This window comes from Hipposideros armiger, unplaced genomic scaffold, assembly GCF_001890085.2.
Source record: "Hipposideros armiger isolate ML-2016 unplaced genomic scaffold, ASM189008v1 scaffold_247, whole genome shotgun sequence".
In the NCBI taxonomy this organism is placed as follows: domain Eukaryota; kingdom Metazoa; phylum Chordata; class Mammalia; order Chiroptera; family Hipposideridae; genus Hipposideros; species Hipposideros armiger.
Window position 1 is genome coordinate 1799641 of NW_017731597.1, and position 18867 is coordinate 1818507.

Consider the following 18867-nt stretch of genomic DNA (forward strand, 5'->3'; position numbering starts at 1 on the left):
AGAGAGAGAGAGAGAGAGAGAGAGAAAGAGAGGGAATATATGATAGATTATATATATATAAATATAAATATATACACAATGATATATATATATATATATATAGTGCTTAAAAATGTGTACAAGTGGACACTTTGGTCAGCGTTGCTCAGGCAGTAGTTTGCTGTCATCAGAAGTGTCTGGACACTGGGTGGGAACCACTTTGAGCACCTTTTATAATTGCAGAAATCAAACGTGACTTGTATTATCTTTTGTTATTGGTATATACTGAGTATCACAATTTTAATACAGTTTTCCTTTCTTAAAAATGTGTATACTTTTTTTGGCCCCTCTGTATAATTATATATATATGAAACTAGGTGTATATATATTTTATATATATATATATGTATATATATATAAATATACTATATACATAGTTGACATTCTAGTTGACTCATTATAGTTGACATTCAAAATTATTTTGTATTAGTTTCAGGTGTATAGCACAGTGGTCAGGCATCTACAGAGTCTATGAAGTGATCGCCCCGGTAAGTCCAGTGCCCACCTGACACCCTATCTAGTCTTTACAACATTATAGTTACCGAGATCTTAGGGTCTTACAGCACCCTGAGAAGGCACGGAAGCATGAAACAATGAAAGGACACCCTTGGCAGAAATGAATAAAGGCAGGAGGTCACTAAATATTGAAACAGCAAAATTTCTTGGTGATCGTCTAGCGGAGTTGGGTGCACTTAGGTCACCCAGCTCTTTTCACTACAGCCTGGGCCGGAGGGAGATGCTCAGTGAGGGAGGTAAGGCTAGATTTTGAAGATGTCAAAACGATTGAAATGTGTATTTTTTGTCTGGGGTTTAAAAGGAGGAAGGTTGGAGACTGTCAGAAGCTTTGAGTTCGACTATGAATTCTGAACTTGATACAACAAGCAAAGGGCAGTTGCTGTAGGTTCATGGGTGGGGGAAGACATGATCAAAATCAAAATTGCCTTTGAAGCTCAGTCTGCCAGTAGAATGTAGGAGGGACTCAAAGCAAATGGCTTTCTGTTAACAGGGAGAGAAGGCGCGATCACCAAGTTACGAGCTACCTAGCATATAAAAGCCTCCAGTGAAAATGGAGAGCTGTGTTATGTCCATGCCCCACCAAGCTACTAAATCTTCCCTTCCCAGCAAGTCTCAGCATCTGTCATCGCCTGTCTCAACACACATGCTTTGCTGGTACACTCCAAACACAACGTTGTACAAAGCTCAGTCAGGCAAGTTTTTGAGGGCTTGAATCATCTTTCTTAGTAATCTCACCTCCCAGGGGCTGCCACTGCACAGTGGGACTAAGGCGGTAGGCTTTTAGGCCACTCTCATTTTCTGTGTGCCAAAGAAAAAGAAATAACTTGTTTTTAGAAACTACCTTTTCGATTGCCACCATGAGCCTAGACGACCTTGGGATGACATGTCACACTACCAAATCCTTTGCTGGAACCTTAAACGCTCAGCGCCTACTGTAGCTACTGAGAATTTTCTGGCTAATAGTGTCACCTCATAAATCTGTCTCAACTCCGTATCTTCCCTTCATATATTTGACTCTCACCATGATGGCTTACTGTTGGTTCCTTGAACATGAACTTCTTTCCTACCTCAGAGCCTCTGTATATCCTGTTTTCTCCACCCCAAATATGCTTCCCCCTCTTATTTTTCATCCTTTGACCTCTTTTACAAGTTAAGTAGATCTCCAAATTCACACCTCCCCATTTTTCTCCATCGTTGCATCTATTCTATTCAATCCATTCTACCATTTATCAAAAGTTGTCATTGTACATTTATTCTTTACAGTTTCTGCCCCTATCAGACGATCATCTCCATGAGGACAGGGGCTGTGCCTGCCAATCACCTCACTTTACATGTCAGGCACTGTACTAGGCACTGGGGCTCAGTGGTAACCTAGACCTTAACTCTAATCTAAAGGAGGAAACTGGGACCAGAGAGGCAGAGTGACTCGTCCACGTGTGCACAGCTCGTTGGAAGAAGAATTAAAAATAGATCAAATTAAAAATGGAAATTGTTAAGTGCTGAAATGGCTGCTGGGGTTGTGAGGTCACGGCCCATCATGTTAGCTTTCACAATGGGGGAGGGGACTCTGAGCTGACTGCAGAGGGGACAGGGCAGGATTGAGACACACAGGGGAACAGTGAGGTGCCTCAGCAGTTCTCCTGAGGAAGATGACACTATAAATCACCGTGAGAAAACTAAGTATGCTGAATTAGCTTTCCGGGAGTAGGGTCACTTTCATGCTCGCCTTTTCTTACTGCCCCGTCTGAAAACCACAGGCTGGTTAACGTCATGGGTACAGCTGTGGCAGTAGCTATAACACAAGGAACCCAAGAGGACTGGACTAAAGTGGAAGCCATGCCCTGGGCCTCGTTAGCATCAGGCTCTAGCCCAGTGAGGCATGGACCATGAAACGGACACCATTTGCGAGCTGCAATGCACTGGGATACAAACAGCCCACTGCGGCTTTCTCGCGATACCATAAACAAACCATCAATCTCACCTGGAGTTACAAGTGACTGAGAAGAGGAGCGGGGGGAAAAAGGACAAGAAACGCTCACTGAGCCTTAGTGAGTTGGGAAGAAGACATCCTCACCCTTCCTCGTCATCTCTCAACTGTGAAGCGTGTGGGAAAAACGTTTATCACATCAAGGGCCCTGTGAAGGGTCAACTCTCATCGCAACAACAATCACCGCATGAGAACATATAAAAAAAGAGCTTGGCTGGCCCCTGCCCTGACCCCTTGCTACCTCATCTTCTATGGTGAAATCAAGAGAATTCGGTCTCCAATGGAGCCTTCCAACCAGCAGGCCCCCAAGCTGCTGAGATGTGGAATTTCATCTTTCCATAGCAGAGCAGACCTCTGTCCTACAAAACCGTCTCCTCCAAACAGGGGATTTTCCATTCCGCTGCTGACATGAACGAACACAGGACACGCCTGACTATTCTGCTGCCTGCTGGGACAGCAGCTGGTTGAAACTCTGTATAAATACTGGGCTGTCTAATGAGAGAGTGCACGCATGCACGAATACATAAGCACACCAATGTGTAGACGAGGCCTGCAGTATGCAGTGGCTAAGGGGTCGTGGAGGGGTGGGGGGCACACATTCGGAGAAATGCACGCATCTCACGGAATGGTCCCACTAATCCTAGATGCCACCATCTTTTTCCAGATGCCTCAAAAGCCTGGTTCCCTGAATCCTGGTCAATATATTTTCTAGAGTCAGCCCCAGAGTGGTGTGGTTTGTGCCATTTGCTTATTCAAACCCTTTGATGACCTCCATTACACTTAGGATAAAATTCTAAATCCTAGCCATGGTTTCTGCCTACCCCTCTAGTCTCACCTTTGAAACACCACTAGCTCTAGCCATTTGGGCTTTTTTTTTTTTCTTTTCATTTCTGAAAATGATCACAATCTTTCTCCCCATTGGGGTCTTTGCACACGTTGTTCCCTGTGCCTGGAACCTTTTCACCCCCACCTTTCCTTAACTCTTACTCACTATCCACAGATGAAATATCACCTTCTCAATGAGACCTTCCTTGTCTACTGCAAACTCTATTATTTTTGCCTGTTAATATGCTCTCCTAATAACCTTTACTTTTCCCGAAGGCATTTATCACAGTTCAAAACTTTACACATAATTACATGATTTATGTCTGTGTTCCTTACTAGACTGTATGTTCCACGAAGAAATGGGTGGCAGCTCTTTACTTCATCAGTGGATACCCAGCACTAAGCACAGTGCTCAGCTAATAATATTTCTTCAGAAGTATTCAAAAATATGTGTTAAACAAATGTTTATCTGCCCATCTTCTCTTGGGGTTAGAGTCCTTCTAGCCCCAAAATAACAATCATCCCTCAATTCATCTCCCTCATCCCTTCAGGGTGTCTCTCTTCTACTCAGGCTCCCAAACTCTCCATCATCCCCTTATCTACATCCAGCCATCAATACACAAAACTTCTCATTCCACCCCCCTCCTTAGCTGCTGAACTCCATCTCATTTGTACCACAAATTCATCTTGCCTTTTGACCCTAACCCTTCAACTATGTCTCAAGGGTAACTTTCATTATGATGGGTGCCTTCCTTCTTCAACTGAAACCTAAGGTTTCCCTAAAGACCAGATCCCAGCCCGCCCTCCTCCATAGAAGTCCTCCTCTTCCAATCGCCTCCATCTGCAGGAAGGTAAGTAGGCAGAGAACCCATTTTTTTCTTTATTCCCTAGTGTTGCTGCTGACTTCAAACAGTAACATTTATTTGTTAAGCTATTTCTGGATACCAGACACCGTGATAAGTGTCTACACTGATTGCCAAATGTTATCCTCTCAACAATCAGTACAGACCTGGTCCACACTGAAGAAAGACACTGAAGTATCTCAGGCAGGTAAGGAGAAGAGAACCCAATAACAGCCCTAAATTTGGAGAATTGAAGGTGGGTTGTAAACAAATGGGAACTGTAATAATCCAATTCATTGATTCATTCATTCGATTACTCAACAAACATGTATATTCTATGTGTCAGACCCCAACCTACACACACTGGGATTAATTATAATGGTGAACAAAACAGCTGTGGCTTCTACCCTATAGAACTTACAGATAAATACGGGTTTTACAACCAAACAAACAATTATACTAGAGGGTGATAAATGCTCTAATAGAAACACCTTGCCTTGGGAACACAGAGTAGAAGAACAGAGAAGAACTATGTTCTGCAGGTCCAATCGGGGATGGTAAGTTTCAATGCAAGCCACAGTTATGGGACCTAATGACATCCCATATCAAGGCAGTGTATTTCTTGTGACAATTCATTATCCAACACACTACCCCTTCAGATCACCTAAGTCTGTATTAACAATAATGTATCATCCCAATATTAATAGTAATGGCAGCATTTGGCTCCATAGCCTAAGGTCACAGGGGTCTTCTGGTTTAAATATTTCTAACGTTCTTTTTTGCACTGCTATGCAATCCAAACTCAGATGAGCCCCTAGTGCCAGAGATTCCACGGTTCTGTAAAACAGAGATACGTACAACAGAATATCTCGGGAAGAGACTCAGAATAATAACCTGCACTATAGCTGAATGCACTTCAAATTATTGTTAGAGAGACTCTATATGCTAACCAGGTTGTGTAAGAGTGTGTTATGTGTGAGAGAGTATGCGTGGGAAGGGGTGGAGTGGGGCGTACTTCAAGCAGAAGGAACTGTAGGTGTATAGGTTTGAATAGGAGAGAGAACATGGCTCATTTGAGGCAATGAAAAAAAAATCAGGGTGGTTCAATTACAAGGCATGCATCAGGGAGATACGGCTGGACAAGGAGTTAGACGCCCTGGAACTCTATCCAGAGACAAGGAGACACCCACGGAAGCGTCTTAAGCAAAGAACCAACCCGATGCAATCAGTGTTTCAGAAAACCCAGTCTGCTGCCATGGGGAGAGCAGACTGAACTCCATCTCACTCTTCCAGGTCAATAGCAACCTCAAGCACAGGGGAGCCCCAGGGCTCCTATGGCCGCTATAGCAACGGGCAAGTCTGCAGTGCATCTGGGGCAAATTTTGGAAGCAGCAGCATCAAAGTGCATCTGGGCCCAGCCACTATGGAGAGTGATGGAGAGCTGTGCCAATGCTGGACGCTCAGAAAGTGGACCCCTGGCACAGACGGTTCCCTGCACAGAGAAGAAAATGGCGCCAAGCTTCAGTCCCCCTGCTAGGAGGTCCACCCTCTGCTTCTTTCCTCACATCCTTGGGTTGCTGGGCTGTTAAACCAATTTTCATGAAGAGCCCCTCACCTCCATGGGAGAAAAAACCTGCAGCAGGGGTTTGGAAGAGAATCCACCTACTCTGCCTACGGGCAAGCAGTGACGATGAGCAGAGTAAGTAAACTGGCAGAAAAACGGGATCTATGAAAACATGCTGCAATATAAAAGATGGGCAGCACACCGCATAAGAAGCAGACTTAAGAAGAGCATACTTGTGAAAAGATTCACTTCTAGAAACTAAAACATTTTAGAAAGAACTGGTTCTGTGCTCTCAAGAAGTTTAGACACATGTAGGTTCTCAAAAGAAATGGAAAAGGATATAGGACATCAGACCCTGAAGAAAGGAGGCAGGCAGAGAGAAAGGCAGAAGAAATATAGATGACCTAGATACAATGAGTAAATATTATAATAATATAAAATGCAGTTCACATAAAAACCAGAATTGGAAGCTACAAAGAAGAAAATGACAATGAAGAAAAATAAATCAGTGTTATGAAGGAAAAGCTTAAGAAACTCTCATAAACTGCAAGGAAGAAAACAAGCTCATTAAAATAGTGAAGAGAGAAAGTTTTAGCTCTGGGAAAGAATGAAGACCTCATGCAAAGATAATAGGTCTTCCTGAAAACACAAAAACAAATGAAAAAGACAATATTTTCTGAGGTGAAACTAGACCTACGTCTGTAGATCCAAAGGGCTCAAAAAGTATTAGGATAAAAAAAAAACCAATAGGAAATCTACCTATACCAATATTCGTTAAAGATTTGATTTGAGAGAGAAGAAAGACAGAGATAGAGACTCACTTGCCTGACATTGAACTTCACTATAATACTCATGACAAGAAGCCAAAGAACAATGTCTAGAAACTTAATAACATTGATTTGTGACCCGATAATTCAATATATAGGCAAGATGCCATTGGTGTATGAAGGTAACCAAATCAAAAGATATTTTTCAAATATCCAAGAGCTCTGAAGAGATGCCAACATGTAACATTTCTGGGGTGGGGGCGAGGGGGAATACTCAAAGATATACTCATCTGACTGAAAAACTAAGTCAAAATGAAGAACTCAGGAATGAAAACTCAGGTATAAATGTACTGGTAGTTAACACAAAACAAACTACGCATAGAACTTAGTCTAAAATGTAAATTGGATTATAAAACAGTATAAATATTAAGAATAACTTCAAAAGAACATGCATAAGATTTTTTAAATTCAATAATAATAATGCAATGATATGAATTTTTAGATCCCAGATCAGATAAACAAACTGAAGAGTGAAGCGAAGACATAAGTAAGAGCATGCTTATTTCTCATCTTACAAAAAAGACAATTAGTACATGCAGTTTCATTTTTGACACTAAAAAGTAGAGAGATGGACTCAAATTCTAATTTTCCCAAACATGTATACCTTAAAAACAAGTAAATACTACACTTGAAATCACCTCACCTCTATCTATTGTCCTCATGGACCAATTTCCACTTCCTTGAATGACTTAAGCACATGGCTTATGTTCTCATTCTTTCCTCTCCCATCTCCCATGAAATCAACATCTGGGTTGAGGACCAATAAGGTCATCTGAGCCAAGAGCGCTTACTTTTCTCGACTCCACAGACCTCCACACCCACAAACATACTCACACTCTGGATCTCATTATAAGACTTTCAGTGTTCCAGTTCCAAGATCTCAAACTTGGTATTTCCATTTTCTGACTATTACTTCCTGTCTCCCTCCTTTCCCATCCCCAACAATCATTTCACCTAATTTATCCCCCATTGAAACTTGCAGAAGTAAACTTCTCCTAAATCACCCAGTTCATTAACCAAACCCCCTTCTAGCTGCTGTAACTCTGATTCTAGGCCAAGGTTCTATGGTTGGTCACACAAATGACATTTCTGTCCCCTATGGATCTCCCCCTTTTTTTGCTGCACCCCTTGCAATCTGGCCGTCTTCTCTCCTTTCTATTGAAACTACATTTTAGAAGACTTTCAATGACCTCAAAAATTCTGATTAGCTCTTTGTAGTTAATCACTTTTATTTGTGTCTCCTGGTTGTCATCCATTCAATAGCCACCATTTGTTAAAATTAGTCCTGGGAATGTCAAAATAAGTAAGACCAGTTCCTAGTCCTCCAGAGGCTGAGCATCTATTAGGCAAGACATGCATACAAACCTGGAAGAGCAGTAAGATGCTACAGGGGCTACAACAGAGGCATGTGGCCTTGAGTTAAGGGTACATTCTTAAAATGTACCCTCTGACTCAGTGATGCCGTCGATAATGGCAGAGCTTCTTTCCAACTCTCACACATCCCCCTTCCTCACCCTCCTTCTTTGGATCCCTTTCCTCATCTATTTGCATAAGTGTGGACATTTCTCACAACTCAAGACCAAAGTCTCTGCTCTTCTCACTCCACACACTTTCCCTTACAGACTTGGTACCTTCCCAAGGCAACCAAAAGCAAGACTCAAATTCTGAATCTCTAGCCCCTACCTCTATTCGGACCTCTGGGGTCTTATTGCTGAATGTTTTCATTTGGAAAACTCACCTCAAAATCGCCATCAACTCTAGCCCATTTCTCCATCTCTGTCAATAGCTCCCACATCGCCCCATTACTCAGATTCAAAACAAGTTATCTCTTCTCAATCTGCCCCCTCACCCAACCAAGTACTTGGATGGTCCCCCATTCCTGTCCATTCTTTTCAAACTCACGTGCATTCATTTCTACTTCCTATTGTGGTTATGTGTAGATTTTTTTTTTATTTCTGCCTAGTGAATTTGATTATTCTTTAAAGATAGGAATTTATATATGAAGTATGATAAAAAATATGGTGAATGTTTAACTTTTAAAAAGTTATCATGGTAAAAGACACAGTACCATTAATCCTCCTCTAAATACACCCCCTAACTCTGAACATACTTATCCCATCATTCTTGCCACTTTCTGAAGCAGTTCTGGAAGTCCTCTTTCATGAGTGTGTTTAGTTGCGCTGTCGTGGCTGCCTCAATGTCCTGAATCGATTCAAAATGTTTACCTTTCATGATCATTTTGATTTTGGGGAAGAGCCAGCAGTCTCACGGTGCCAGATCCGGTGAATAAGGTGGATGAGGACACACTGTAATGTTTTTATTTGACAGAAATTGCCATATACCAGAAGCAATGTATGACACAGAGCATTGTCACAATGGAAGATGAAACCATTTGCCCATTTCATGTAATTGTGTTGTTCGTGATCCATGATTTACAGCACACTTTAAAACACACCTTCTCTCAACCGTAGCTCACACCCAACTGACCGCATCGAACAAGTTGCAACTTGTCACACACTGTTACTAAGGTTCGATGCGCTGCTTCTGAATTGAAGATCCCTGCCTTTCCGTTGGATGGCACTCAGCAGCAGCTTTCACCATATTTTGTGATCACACCTTGGTATTTCTCCCTTGTATCTTTTATAGCATCCAGCATGGTATATCTGTTATTGAAACTACCTTACACCCTTCTATGGGGGCTAGAAAAGCGTGAGTGAAACAGGGTCGTGCCTGGAATGTAGCCTAAGCCAGACACAGGATCATGGACCAGAGGGCAGGAAAGACCCCTCAGACTCACCTCCTGCATTTTGTGGAGGCCTAAACTAACCCCTCACCCATGTTCCCACCCACACAACCACTAATTGGCTCTGAGGCCTCTGGGATGAGGGGGCTTCAGGTTAGCCCTCTGGCAGTCTGCCCAACTGATAGCAAAGTGAAATCGGGGTGAGGGAGCAGAATTCCAGAAAACAGGCTTATTATCAAGCCCTCGCAGCCAACTTGACAGCAGAGACCCTGACAATGGGAGATGCATTTTCCCATTCCCCATGTGGAATGCAAATGAGAAAACGTTTGCAGTCCCGGATATAATGAAATTGTTTCCACTCTCAACCAAAAAGCTCCATTCCTACAGGATTAAAAAAAAAAAACACGCAGAAAAGTGGTTGTGAGAAAAGCCTCATCCTAGAGAATAGTTGATAACCAATGAAAGGCTAGATCGAAATGGGGCATTTAGTTCAAAATCCAAATACCGCCGTGAAAGGACCCCATTCCCAGACAAAAGGAGTTCATGCACCATCTCTGGCGGGATGTATTTGGTGATTTATGCCAAAAATTTTTAGAGAAATTGGAGCAACCAACAGCAAAGGGAGTCGTAAGCCACTCTTTAGGCTCATCAAGCTGTAAAGGAGAGCTGGGAGAAAATGTGGTCGGTTTTATTTGACTCACGTCCACCTAACCTCCATTGTTCCCTTCTGCTTAGTGTCCCCAAACACTATTCCAAGCCCAAGCTGAAATTACATTTCTGGGTTAATAACAAGCACAGGAGAATAAATCACGTCTGCCCTAGGAGTGAACCCAAAACCAAAAGCTGCCAGAGAGGAATTTGTGAGTTGAGCTTAGAGAGGCAACTTTAATTCTGAAGGAAATGAACCTTTAAAGAGAAAATTCAAATAGCAGTCTACATAGACAAAACATTAATCTACACTGCTTTAATTAATTTGGGGGTCTTTTATAACTTTTTTTTTGTTTTATTTTGTTTCTTAAGTGGATATCTGCCAGAGCAGAACTTCTCCCACAAGATGGCTTGGGGCCAAATACAGTAATAGTAAAAACATTTGTGCTCAGGCATCGTCAAACCCTTAGGTATACTTCCATTTTGTAAAGGAGCTTATCTCTATAACAAGATCCCAGTAAAAAAGTGAAGCATTTGTCCAGCCCCAGCACCCTTTCTTTCTTCCACCTGGGCTTCCGCTCGTCCAGAAGAGTGGTAGCTGTTAAAAGCACAAACGAATACTGTTCGAGACAGCCATGGCAGGTCAAGAGGCTCTGTGTTGGATAGAAAACAGTTCTGTCCACAACTGATGTGGAAGCCACACCGGAACAAGGCCAACATGCTTCCCTCGAGTGAGGCCAACCCAAGACGCCCCCTATGGAGGGCTACAAGTCCATCCTCACCCACCCAGGGTCAGAGAGGAGGCGCCTGCACAGTTGCAGCGACACCTATTGACCACCTTTGCATCTAAAGGACTGTTGTCCAATAGAAACATCCTAAGAGACCCAGACGTAGCACTTAGAAAGGGAAAAGGAAACTGGTAAAATTAACTTTAATATTGTATTTTATTTAACTCAATGTATCTAAAACACCATTTTAGCATCTAATATTTAAAACAATTACTGACACATTTTACTTTTTTTTTTTTCATACTACCTCTTCAAAATCAGGTATTTTAAGGCTGTGGCACACATCTCAGTTGAGACGAGTCACATTTCAGATGCTTCATGGCAAGACGTGGCTACTGGCTACCCTATCAAACAGCATGGTCTAGAATCTTCCACATGAGAATTGTTTGCTGAGTAAATGAAAGACTCTGAAAGCTCTTTATTGCAGCATTTATTCGCCCAATACCACAATAAAGTAACTAAGCAATATTGGTCCCATGAATGGCAAATAAAGCCTTTCAAAAAAAAAAAAAAAAGGGAGGCTGTCTCATTTACCTCAAATCAAACCATAAATAGACTTGAAAAAAATTTTGGTCACCCTGAAGTCCAGAACTTGCTAAAAAAGGCCAAGCCATAAAACAAGGCAGCATCTATCAGGCTCTTGTCATTTAAAATGTGCCAAATTGCCCACGTCTCCATTTATTACAAATCGATACCTAGTTTTTCCAGCTGTAGAATCTCGCCTATTCTTTTCCAGCTATTGGCAACTTCATTTCCTCTCCTAGTCGCCAACTCTAACCCTTCCTTTTCTATTTTGTCAAAAGCCAGACCAGACCATGCATGCGTCAACTGTACAGCTGGACACAGTAAAAGGGGTTCTAACAAAGCCGTAATAAGGCTTTCAGGTATAGTGGAAAAACCACCAGACTGAACATGAAACAGTCACTTAATAGTAACCTCTAATCTCAAAGTAACCAGGTAAATTTTTAAAAAGGGAAAAAACCCAAAGAGCAAATCACCATATCCTAGAATAATATAACTATAAATTGAACTTTCAAGCAATTAAAAAGTTCAATCAAAGTCCTTAAAAAAAATTTCAAAAGACAACACAGAGTCAACTTGTTCAGGAAAAAGACCACAGACTTACTCGTAGAGTTCAACAAACATGGATTCAAATGCTAACCTAACCACCACGTGCCTTGAGGAAACTGTTTAACCCTTCTGAATCTCCACCATCATCTGTAAAAAGGATATTTAATAAACTCTACCCCTCATACAGTTATTACAAAGATCACACAAAATAAAACACTGTAATTTGCACCATATTTGGGTGTTAATAAACATTAGGTAACTCCCAGCTCCCAGCCCTATTCATCTTTAATTTGTGTAAAGCAGAAAATACTAATCTGAATTTACAGCTCTAATATCAGTAGCAACAGAAACGCTGCTCCCCAAAGTTTTCTTTCTATTCTTCTCAGAATGGGGAGGGGGCTGGGCTGGTAAACAGCTCAGCTACATGCTACTGAGAACGAAGGTCTGCAAAGCGCTCTAGTAACCAGGGCCATCAACCATTCAACCACCCACAACTCGGTACTTCCCTCCCCACAAGCATATAATAATGGCAGTATTAATATGGTGAGCATTATCGCAGAGGCATGTGGGGGATAATAAGGGAGCCCCGAGGAAACCTAGAGAAAAAGGGACGGTGTGAATGGAGACACAGGATGTGGCAGACCCAGGAGAACTGGGAACCGTCCTTATTGCTGGGATATGAAGGGCTGTTGGGTGCATGAGAAGACTGGACAGGCGGACAGGGCTGAGGCCAGGAAGGACCTCACTTATATGCGGTGCAAGAACCTTGGGCTTTGTCCTGTTGGTGATGGGGATAGTAAAAGACAAGGTTGTCACTGGAAATCAAAGAGCCGGCGCGAGTGAAATAGAGGAAGGAAACTTGTGGTACAAAACCAAAGACCAAGGGCCGCTTAGAATGACGGCCGATCAAAAGAAATAAATGTTGCCGCCCTGAGCTTATCCACCATCCTTTCTGCCATCCGTGTTAGAAGATAGAAGACAAGGAGAACGAAACATCTAAGAAGGACTTGCACACAAAACAGGTATTTATGAAACATCCTCAGGTAAGAAATTTTGGTAAACGATCATTTCCCTGGGTAAGTTCCCCAAGACTGGGCCTTCCTGATTAATATCAAAGCAGGAACCTGAGTGTGGCATCAAAGAAAGATCAGCAATGAAATCACAATATCATTTCATCTTGACTGGCCACGCAGTGCCAGTGCCATGCAGAGTCACGCTCCTGCAGGGCAAGGGAGGGAGCAGATGGGGCCAAGTTCCTAACACATTTTTCTTATTCCACCCAATACTTCTGTGAAGATCGTTAAACAGAGGAAAATTCAAACCTCCCCAGTTATTATTTGTCATGTAGGTAACTTCACAGCAATTTTTAAGTTGGAAAAAAAAAAGCCTCTGAACAATCTACCAAAGAAATGGCAAAAGCTAAAGAGAGAGCATGACAGAAAGCGCAGGGTGTTGGTTGGGAGTAAGGTCCGAGGGTCCAGACACCCAGGAGAAATTCTAGGGGAAGTCCAATTCTAGGCAAAGCCGGTGGGAAAGTATGAAAAAGGACAGTTTGAGGATTAAAAGCAGAAAAGTGTGCCCTTTGAGGAAATCAGGTTATCGAAGTTTTAAACCCTTTTCATCTTTTTTATTCATTGTCTACAGCTCGAAAAAGGACTCTGAATAACTAGCTGCTGCCCAGGAGGGGACGCTCTCCAGAGCCCCAGAAGCACTGGCAGGTGGGACTGGCAGCCATCCAGCATCAAGGCTTCTCTGCTGGGCACCACCCATTGTGGTGCGGCCGTTTCTTCCTCGTCCCATAACTTATTCTTGGCTTTCCACATTAAATCAATCAGTTCCTCTCAAAAAGGCTCACTTCTTAATCACTTAACCAGTTCTTAATTGTCTCCACTTTGAGTTGGATAAATAAACAGAAATTGGAACCAACTGTCTGCATCAAATCACTTCGCTTTCAAACAGAAGTGGAAAATCTGCCTAAGACAACAACATCAGAAACTTCCCAGAGGTTGTAAAAGGAAGCAAGGCCACTCGTCTAATGCCAGAGGCAGAAAAATCTGTGTGTGTCCCTATGTGCAAAAAAGGGACACAGAAAAGGAAAACAATGGATGTCATAAAAATAATGTCATCAGGAGTACCTGCTCGGGCCTTTGCATCATTACAGGACACGACAAGAAGATGAGAGAAAGTTCCGTCTGAACAAACAGGAAGCTCTGAACTCCTGCAGTCTGTCTCTATAACTTTTTTTTAGTTGGAAGAAGGAGAACTATTCTAATAGCCTTTTCATCTAATGATGAATATTCTTTGATCCTACACCAAAACTTGATAAGTTGTAGTTTCTTTTTCCCCAGCTTTATTTGATATACAACGTGAGTTTAGGTTACACAACGTGATGATGTGATACATGTATATATTGCAAAACAATCACCACAATATGGTTAACACATCTATTCCCTCACCTAGTTACCGTGTGTGTGTGTGTGTGTGTGTGTGTGTGTGTGTGTGTGTGTGTGTGGTGAGAACATTTGTAGTTTCGCATTCACGTATGCTCCTTTCCTCTCAAATATGTATCAAGCATCTGCTATGGTCCAGGGAATGTCCTGGCTGCTTTTCCCAAATAACCTTAGGTCTGTCCATAACGCTCTTCTCTCAGGTCTGCCACAGCACCGAGCACGGAGCCGAGTGCAGGGCAGCTGCCCCCGTGCACACAGGAGAACATACACAGCCCCCAGTGATGTAGCAGAGAGGCCGCTCCGAAGGCGCTCACTTCAGGAACAGCCCGCCTCTGGGGCCCAATCCATGCCCCCTTCGGGTCGACTCGCCACACGGTACATACCTGTCCACTGAGGTGGGCAGCGGCAGTTGTAGGTGTTGACCCCATCCACACAAACGCCTCCATTCTGACACCTGTGGTTGGGGCAGTCATCAATGTTCCGCTCACAGGTGCTCCCTTCAAAGCCTGGTAAGGGGAGAACAAGAGGCAACGATGAATCCTCACACAGGACCAAGGGTCTGCTCTTCTCACCATGGGACATGCTCATCACAACAGACCTGCTTCATTGTTTCAGTTCAAGAGCCAGCAGCTGGTCAACCCAGGGCTCGCCATGTGAAAAACAATTCCCCGTCTTCTGTCTGCTCTTGCTTCCATCATAGCTAGACAGCTCAAGTAGCTCATTATGCCAATGGCGTGCTTTCACAGTTACCTCACAAGTATTTCAAAGTGTTTTATGAAATAAAATCCCAGTGAAGATAAATCTCTGTTTCTCTACTCAGAGGACACCTATTCCCTGGTTCCAAAAAGAAGGAGGGGAGGCGTATTAGGTTTACCCCAGCTCCACGCTAGATTAATGAGAAGGACAGATAAAAGATTACCTAATTAAATTTACATTCCTTTTTTTTTTAATCCCTGGGGATGATTGTTTGGGTAAGCTAGGTGGGGGTGGAGGGCATCAGAAAAAGATTAAACTTCAAGTCTGAAGATGTAAGGCAAGCGCCCACCTCACTACCTGTAAGCTCTTTAACACACGGTGAATTCCAGGCTCCGAATCAGCTTCCTCGCCTGTTAAATGAGGCTGATTCTATCTGCTCAGCCCACCTCTCCAGGCTGTTGTCAGGGCCACATCATGAGTAAAGGGCAATATAAATCTAAAAAGCTACCTGAAAACGGGGTGGCATTATCACTAACTAAACTTACCAACCCTTCCATGTCTTCCTCCTCCTCTCTAGAGTTACAGCATTGCTTCCTTCCCCTTGATGCTCCCCTTTTATGAAAAATGAAACTAGCACATCAAACTTCACCCCAACTCCCCACAGTGTGTTCCTGTGTCACTTATACACCAGGCTTTTTCCTTTCTCTCTCCTTGCTACCAAGTACCTTAGCTATTAGAAGAGAAGCCGACCAGCTTTACCGCCAGAGACTGTCATGGAACATTCTCCTACTTGAAGTATAGTATGACTAAGTATTTGGCCTCTTTGAAATGCCTCTTAAGGTTTCTGTCTCTCACTCAAAACACTTACTGGGTCTCACACGAGGCACCGGGCTATGGCAGTGAGTAAAAGAGACAGAGTCCCTGCTTTCAAGGCGTCTCCAGCCTGGTGGTTGGGAAAGAAAGCCATCCACCTTGCTTTGTTCCTTTCTTCCCACAAGCTACTGTGGCATTTTACATCTGCTCTGTTACACTGGAACATGGCAGGTTTCTCTTAATATATTGGCAGTCATGTAAATAGTTACAAACAAAGTGGCCAAAAAAATTACCCAGAGACCAAAGGAAATCACTTCATGGGGGGCAGAGAGGGGGTGGGTAATTGAAAGCTTGACTGAAGAGAATTCTGTTTCTCCTGGTATTTGTTACTTAATCCATTCAAGCAGATGAATCACTAAGTAAACTTGAGAAAGATTATGAAAATTTTTATAGACTCGGGTTTTTAAAAAACGATCCTATTACTCACACATCTGTTTAATCCTACGAACGTCTAACACATGGACCAATGAGTCAGAGAATGGTGAATTCGGTAAGCCAACCTCTAACTCTGATAAAGTGAGGGGCAAACTACACAGGGCCCACGTAGGGGCCCCTGAACAAGAATAGAGGTCTGAGGTCCTAGTCTAGAGCTCTTAATAGAAACATTTTTTAGAAAAGTTAAAGGCAGGGGTTTAGAGTTGGGGAGGGAAATAGGTCTCCTGCCTCCCCCCCCCCCGCCCTTTTTTAGAGGCTTTGTGGTCTGGGGAATGTTCTAGAACCGGTAATGGTTCTCCTCCCCTAACTTGATCTCTCTGGTGACTAAAGCTAAAGATTATTCACTAGGGTGGCAGGGAAGTGATGAAGCCCTTGAAGCCAAGCTATAAGGATTTGAAACTGTGACCCTGAATTTCTATGAGCCAATGCTACAACGAACTGAATTCAGCAACCATAGGCAAATGAAGAAAACAGAAGCATTTCGGCATAACCACAATCTATAAGAAAGAAAATGTTTTCTTTTTATGACTGACTATTTCTGAGGTCGTTCTTCCCTGCCAATAGGGAGAGAGGGAAGAAGGTGGGTGGTTGAAAGGTTAATTCATGGTGAAAGCATGGCCTCTGAGGCCAACCTGCTTGGGTTCAGCTCTTGGTCTGGCCATGCAATGCCTGAGGGAATTGGGCAACATACTTACACCTCTCCTCTCTGGGGGAATTAACAGCACCTACCTCAAAGGGGTGTTGTAAAGATGAAATGATTTAGATATAAAAAGCACTTCATTCAATAGATGGTGTTGGGACAACTGAATATCGACATGCAAAAGAGTAAAGTTGGACCCCCTTCCTCACAGCATACACAAAAATTAACTCAAAATATAAGAGTTAAAATTAAAAAACTCTAAGAAGAAAACACAAGAGTAAATCTCTGTGACTTAGGGTAGACAAAGCTTTCTTAAATAGGACCAAAAGCACAAGCAACAAAAGAAAAAATAAAATAGGTGGACTTTATCAAAATTAAAAATATTTAGGGGTCAGGCCGGCCGAGTGGCTCAGCTTGTTAAGAGCTCGCTCAAGAGTGCGAGCTCTGAGCAACAGGGTTGCCGGTTCGATTCCCAGCCTGAGCTGAGTTGCTGCTGAGCTGCCAACAGGTGGCAGGATGGCTCAGCTAAAAAATATATATATTTAGGGGTCACAGGACACCATCAAGAATGTAAAAAGACAGCCCACAGCATGGGAGAAAATATTTGCAAATCACATATCTGATAAGAGACTTGTATCTAGGATATAGAAAGAATTTTCACAACAATAAAAATGCAATATACTACATAATATAATAATAAAAAGGCAAATAATCCAATTTTACAAAATGGATAAAGGATCTGAATAGACATTTCTCCAAAGAAGACATACAAATGGACAATAAGCCCATGAAAAGATGTTCAACATCATTAGTCATTAGGGAAATCCAAATCAAAAGCAACATGAGACATTACTTCGCACCCACTAGGATGACTATAATAAAAAAGATAGATAATAACAAGTGTTGGCGAGGATGTGGAGAAACTGGAACCCTCTCAGACTTCAGGTTGGAATGGGAATAGTGTAGCCACTTTGGAATACCATCTGGAAGTTCCTGAGGCTAAACACAATTGCCATATCACCCAGCAATTCCTCTCCTAAGTATATACCCAAGAGAAATGAAAACGTATGTCCACATAAGAACTTGTACAAGAACGGTCATAGCAGTGTTATTCATAATAGCCAAGAAAGTAGAAGCAGTCCAAGTGTCAATTAACAGATGACTTGAATAAATAAAATGTGGTAAATCCAGACAATGGAATATCATTCAGCCATGAAAAGGAATGAAGTATTGATACCTTCAACAACATGAATGTACTTTGAAAACATTAAGTGAAAGGGGCCAGCCGAGTGTCTCAGTTGGTTAAGAGAGCGAGCTCTAAGCAACAGCGTCGCCGGTTCGATTCTCACATGGGCCAGTGAGCTGCGACCGAGCTGAGCTGCTGCTGAGATGCCACCAGGCGGCAGGATGGCTCAGCTGGTGAGAGCAGGTGCTCCTAACAACAAGGTTGCTGGTTCAACTCCTGCATGGGATGGTGGGCTACGCCCACCCACAACTAAGATTGAACACGGCATCTTGAGCTGAGCGGCCATGAGCTGCCAACAGGCGCCCACATGGCGACTGGACTTGGAGCTGAGCTAGCTGTGCCATCCACAGCTAAGACTGAAGGACAATAACTTGGCTGTTCCCCTTCCCCAATTCCCCAATAAAAATCTTTAAAAAAAAAAACCAAAACTAAACAAAAAAAAATTAAGTGAAAGAAGCAAATCACAAATGACCCCATATTATGTGTTTCCATTGATAGACAAATCTATAGAGATGGAAATTAGATTAGTAGTTGCCTAGTGCTGGGAGGGGTTGAGGAGTAACTGGTACTGGGTATAGGGTTTATTTTGTAGTGATAAAATGTTCCAAAATTGATCGTGGTGATGGTGACACATATCTGCGAATATGCTAAATACCAATGAATTCTATACTTCAAAA

General features: G+C 42.6%; 1 protein-coding gene across 1 annotated transcript in view; it reads right to left on the reverse strand.

The window, feature by feature from the left end:
- Nucleotides 1–18867, reverse strand: part of NOTCH2 (notch receptor 2) — a 154649-nt gene that overhangs the window by 62300 nt on the left and 73482 nt on the right. Inside the window, exon 5 of the mRNA XM_019655820.1 lies at nucleotides 14684–14806. Within this exon, the coding sequence (XP_019511365.1) occupies nucleotides 14684–14806 (123 nt within the window). The remainder of the gene's footprint in view (nucleotides 1–14683; nucleotides 14807–18867) is intronic.